Below are 4,575 nucleotides of genomic sequence, written 5' to 3'. Positions count from 1 at the left end.
GGTTTCCTCCAGCAGTTCTGTGGTTATCTGTCTGTGTGAATGTGTGTTATCACTCAGTGCATGAGAGGGTAAACTGCACTTCCTCCTGCAACCCTCCAACATAAAGTTTAGAAATTGAATCAAGATTGTATTGCACAACCTGTCATAATCAAATACTGCTGTGCTGTTTCAACATTTTCGGTTCGATCCCCGGCTCCTCCAGTCCGTATATGTAAGATACTGAACGCCAAAAGGCTGAGCCATCAGTGTGCGAGTGTATGTGTGTCAATGAGCATTTAGATTAGATCCTGATGAGCAGCACCCTGTAGGGCAGCCCCTGCCATCAGTGAATTAATGTGTGTGTGAATGGGTGAATGTCGACATGCAGCGTAAAGCGCTTTGAGTGGTCGGAAGACAATAGAAAGTTGCTGTATAAGACCATTTATCCCCTTCAGTCCAGATCTATTGAAATGTCTCTTCATTTTCATTTTTATTTTTACATTGCATTATGATGGCTATTTTTAATTATAATGTCTGCAATATGTAGATGTTAACATTAACTATATGTAAAACATACAACCATATATATCTGTGTTATTTACTGTGTGTGTCATAAAGTCAAACATAACATAGTTACAAATGTATACACCACTTTATGCATATAACCAATGAGCCAGGAAATAACCAATCGGATGGGGCGCTACAGCGGCATTGACCAATGGGATATCCGGAGGTTTGAAGTGGGCGTCACTTCCTGTTTGGGGGTCATATGATCAGATTGAAGTCTTGTGATGTGTCCTGCTGTGGACAGCACTTAAACACACAAAGCACCGGGACACCGTGTCCAGCAGAAGCGCCGCTGAATACGGTACGTATGACAATGATGTCCGCGCACTTGTTTGTGGCGACAAAACGAAAACTGCTTAACAGCAGACGTCTGAGCATTTCATTAGCTTGAGCCGGCTAACGTTACAGCGTGTTCGGTCGTTGTTGTGCTAACTTTACAGCACAGTTACTGTAGGTTAAGGCTGGCTGACTCGTCGTGTTTGTGAAGGGCTTGAACGTAACAGTGGCTGAAACGGATAACATGATACTTTGTACTTTGTACTTTCGAACTAGTGAGCTTGTTCTTACCGACATGAGAGGTTCGCTCTCACCTTATGTTGCTTCAGGTCCAGACTCAAGATCTATTAAAACTTTTTTTTTTTGATGCATGTAACTTAAAGTTGAGTGTTTTAGTGAATGATGTCTTTCTTTCAGCAGGGTTGAGTTGTTCCGTAGGTGGCCTCACACACACACACACACACACACACACCATGCACCTACCAGCCCCTTGTCACAGTCCCACCTGCAGCTGAGCTCCGGTATTCTCCCTCACACAACATGGACCCCGAGCAGCACACCGTCCCTCTCCCCCAGCCCAGCGCGGACTACTTTTCGTGGGACTACCGCCTTCAGCTCATCGGCCTGGGCTTTGGCTTCTACGCGGGGATATTCCTCCTCTCCCACCTCCTGTCCGTGGCGCTGTCCCGCACCTACAGCTCCCTGATAGCCAAGGAGAAGGTGTTCTGGAACCTCGCGGCGACTCGCGCGGTGTTTGGCATCCAGAGCACCGCGGCCGGTCTCCGGGCCCTGACCGAGGAGGACTCTGCGTTAACCAGGGACCGAGTGAGGGGACAGGAAGACTGGTCGTGGTTCAACGTCCTCACGGCCACGGGGTTCTTCGTGTTTGAGAATGTAGCGCTCCACACCTCCAGTGTGGTGTTTCGGTCCTTTGACCTCCCGCTGGCGACGCACCATTTCTTCGCCCTGTCGGGGTTCGCGTCGGCGGTGGTTTGGGACTCCTCGGGCCACTTCCTGTCGATGGTGACGCTGCTGCTGGAGATCAGCACGCCATTCACCTGCATATCCTGGATGTTACTGAAGGTAGTGCGGGCTTTTTTTTTTGGTGTATTGTGTGTTCAACTACCATAGAAATGACTGGAAGAGTCGCAAGGTTTTTAGTTCCTTTTTGGGTTTCGTGCACCTCCTGATTGTGCAGAGATAACATTCTTACAAAGAGGAAGTTCTATAAAAAGGATTGAGTCTGTACCTAAACTTTCTCGGTTCCTCCTGCTCACAGATGTGACTTAAGTTACAAGTTACAAGGATGTGCATTTTAAGGTATTTTAAAGTTTGTGTCCCAATGCTTCGCATCATTCCTCTCTCCATCTTTCTTCCTCCCTGACAGGCCGGCTGGGCACGCACCCTGTTTTGGAGAGCCAACCAGTGGGTGATGATCCACTCGTTCCACTGTCGCATGGTGCTCACCTACTACATGTGGTGGGTGTCCCTGACCCACTGGGGAGAGCTCAGCACCCACGTGGCCCTTCCCACGCGCCTGATCTTCTTCATCGGCCTCGTCCTGCTCACGTTTATCATCAACCCCGTCTGGACGCACAAGAAGACCATGCAGCTGCTCAATCCGGTGGACTGGAACTTCGCCGACAAGCCCGCCCCCCTAAACGGAGCCCCGGAGGGTCAGGCTGCTGTTCCTGTCAAACCCCACGCCAGCTGATGGGGAACCGAGGAAGACGTTTTTAATGAGAGCTTGAAGTTACTTTTAGAGTGATAGAAGTACGATTGGTGTTTATTCTTTTATGAAGCGTTTTTATACACCCGTTCCTTGAGTGAACTTTGCTATTCAGAAAAGCACTAACAGGAACATTTGATCACGTTTTTAATCTTGATCACGTTTGCCACATTGTCTTCCCTCAGGCTTAACTTGCAGATTGGTTTATTTTAGATTTTCCACCTGGTTAGCTTATCTTTTTAATAGGTTTGGTTGCATCACCTTCGGTACACTGTTGTGAAATATCCAGTTTGCCAATCATGTCTTTGGTTATTTATTCACAACAAAATGCACGAGAAAGCGCTTCTTACAGGAGCCATTGAGTGCAAACCTGCAAATATAAAGTCCTGTTTATCAAAAAACAACAACAGAGGAGTCTTAATAATACTTTCCGATGCCACTCTAGATAGATAGATAGATACTTTATTAATCCCACAAGGGGAAATTATTTTGCTACCGCAGCATTTATAGGTACTCTACGCCTACAGTATTGAAAGATTTATATGCTGTAGTGTGTGCGTGTGTGTGTGTGTGTGTGTGTGTGTGTGCGCGCGCGTGTGATGAGGGAGAGAGGAGATGTTAAACTCTCTCAGTAGACTTGGAACAGCCCTGTCACAGTGTGGCCTTTGTCATACACAGCTCCAGTGGCACTTTTATAACAGACATTGTTGTTCAGCAGGAAACTTGGTTTACGTTTAAAGAAGGAGGTTCCATCGGTTAGTCATTGAAGCTATTACATACTTAAGTGCACAATTGGATCGGTCCACTCATGAGTCACATTGGTGTTTTTGGACTGTGGATCCTCTCTCAGCAGAGAGGGGAATGTTGACCGTGGTCCTGAAAGAAAAGGCCTTCAACACAACCGTCTTTATTTGTGGAAGAAGCTGCCGGACTGGTCCCGCTCCATAGAGGCTCCTTTGTTCAAAATGGAGATGTAACGTTGCGTAACTGAAGCCGTTTACTGGTTAACCAAGCTATTTGTTAATCATGAGGATATTCTTTTGGTGTTACTGTACGAATCAAATTAAGTTTTATTTCTACCTATGCGAAACTTAAATTATGGTTTTCACACAATGGCCTCACTGTACTGGAAGCCTTGGCATTGTGTGTTGGGTGTGTCCATTGTTTTATATCTGAGGTTTTAGTTTCATTGTCACTCTGCTGAAAACTGCCCGACCCTGTTACAGATTCTCCCATTTTACAAACCGTGTTTTAGCTTCAACAGCATTGTAGCTCATGTGTCATATGTATGAGCCCTAGAATTTAGACATTGACACAAATACGTTTGAAGCAAATGTATTTATAAAATGTAAAGGTGTTTTCATCTTTCATTCATAAACAAGTATTTGTCCTCTAACTGTACATTTGAACACACTTTATTATTTGTGTTCACTTTATTTGTGTTCACTTTATTATAAGAGAGGGTTTGATTTTCACTTTGTAATGAAGATCGAAGGTTTAACATGCTGTATGTTTTGGGAAATGCTTTAATATGAGTCTCAGAATAAAATGTTGGCTGTAATATACAGTATTGTGTCTTTTTATTTTGTTCAGTCTGCAATAAAGCATCTGCCTGTAGGTGGCAGAATAAGAGTCATTAAGTGTGTGGCACTAGTTTTTCTTATTTGACCTGACATGCATGAGTTTGACATGCTTTTACTGTCCAAATGTTACTGTCCATAAAAGACTAACACGTCCATTTTTAACAAGTTGATGTTACAAAGTATACAAGTTGGTTTCGATTCATATTGTATCATTAATAATAATCAAGTAGTGATATGAAAACGTAACATGGATTTGTTTCTGTGCAGTTTGTAGAGAAAAAATATAGTTTTATTTTCTCCAATTGTAAATGGTGTGGAGAAGTTAATTAAGTGGGAACGTTTTATTTTCCAGTTTTAAGCAATTATCTGCATGTGTACTTGCAAGAGAGCACATCTAGACCACCATATGCCTCTGTTACTAACATGCACCTGACAATATAC

At 44.1% G+C, this 4,575-nt stretch overlaps 1 protein-coding gene across 2 annotated transcripts; it reads left to right on the top strand.

Annotated features, from left to right (window-relative positions):
• The first annotated feature begins 733 nt into the window (after nucleotides 1-733).
• Nucleotides 734-4,187, top strand: cln8 (CLN8 transmembrane ER and ERGIC protein). 2 transcript variants are annotated; one of them, XM_076108183.1, is made up of 3 exons: nucleotides 734-847; nucleotides 1,243-1,905; nucleotides 2,210-4,187. In XM_076108183.1, the coding sequence occupies exons 2-3, from the start codon at nucleotides 1,363-1,365 to the stop codon at nucleotides 2,534-2,536; spliced, it is 870 nt and encodes a 289-aa protein (XP_075964298.1). In that variant the 5' UTR covers nucleotides 734-847; nucleotides 1,243-1,362; the 3' UTR covers nucleotides 2,537-4,187. The 2 variants fall into 2 exon arrangements, with proteins under 2 accessions (XP_075964298.1, XP_075964300.1); XM_076108185.1 differs by having other exon boundaries at nucleotides 755-847; nucleotides 1,240-1,905.
• Nucleotides 4,188-4,575: the final 388 nt, after the last annotated feature.

Source organism: Anarhichas minor, unplaced genomic scaffold, assembly GCF_050575085.1.
Source record: "Anarhichas minor isolate MPS153535 unplaced genomic scaffold, ASM5057508v1 ptg000040l, whole genome shotgun sequence".
Lineage (NCBI taxonomy): Eukaryota > Metazoa > Chordata > Actinopteri > Perciformes > Anarhichadidae > Anarhichas > Anarhichas minor.
Note: the sequence above shows the minus strand (reverse complement) of the source record. Positions and strands in the feature narration are given on the sequence as shown.

What these genes read in the sequence shown, in the direction of transcription:
- cln8 (XM_076108183.1), top strand. Translation starts at nt 1,363, where the DNA reads ATGGACCCCGAGCAGCACACCGTCCCTCTCCCCCAGCCCAGCGCGGAC. An exon ending in TATCCTGGATGTTACTGAAG is followed by an intron (nt 1,906 to 2,209) that starts GTAGTGCGGGCT and finishes CCTCCCTGACAG; the next exon opens with GCCGGCTGGGCACGCACCCT.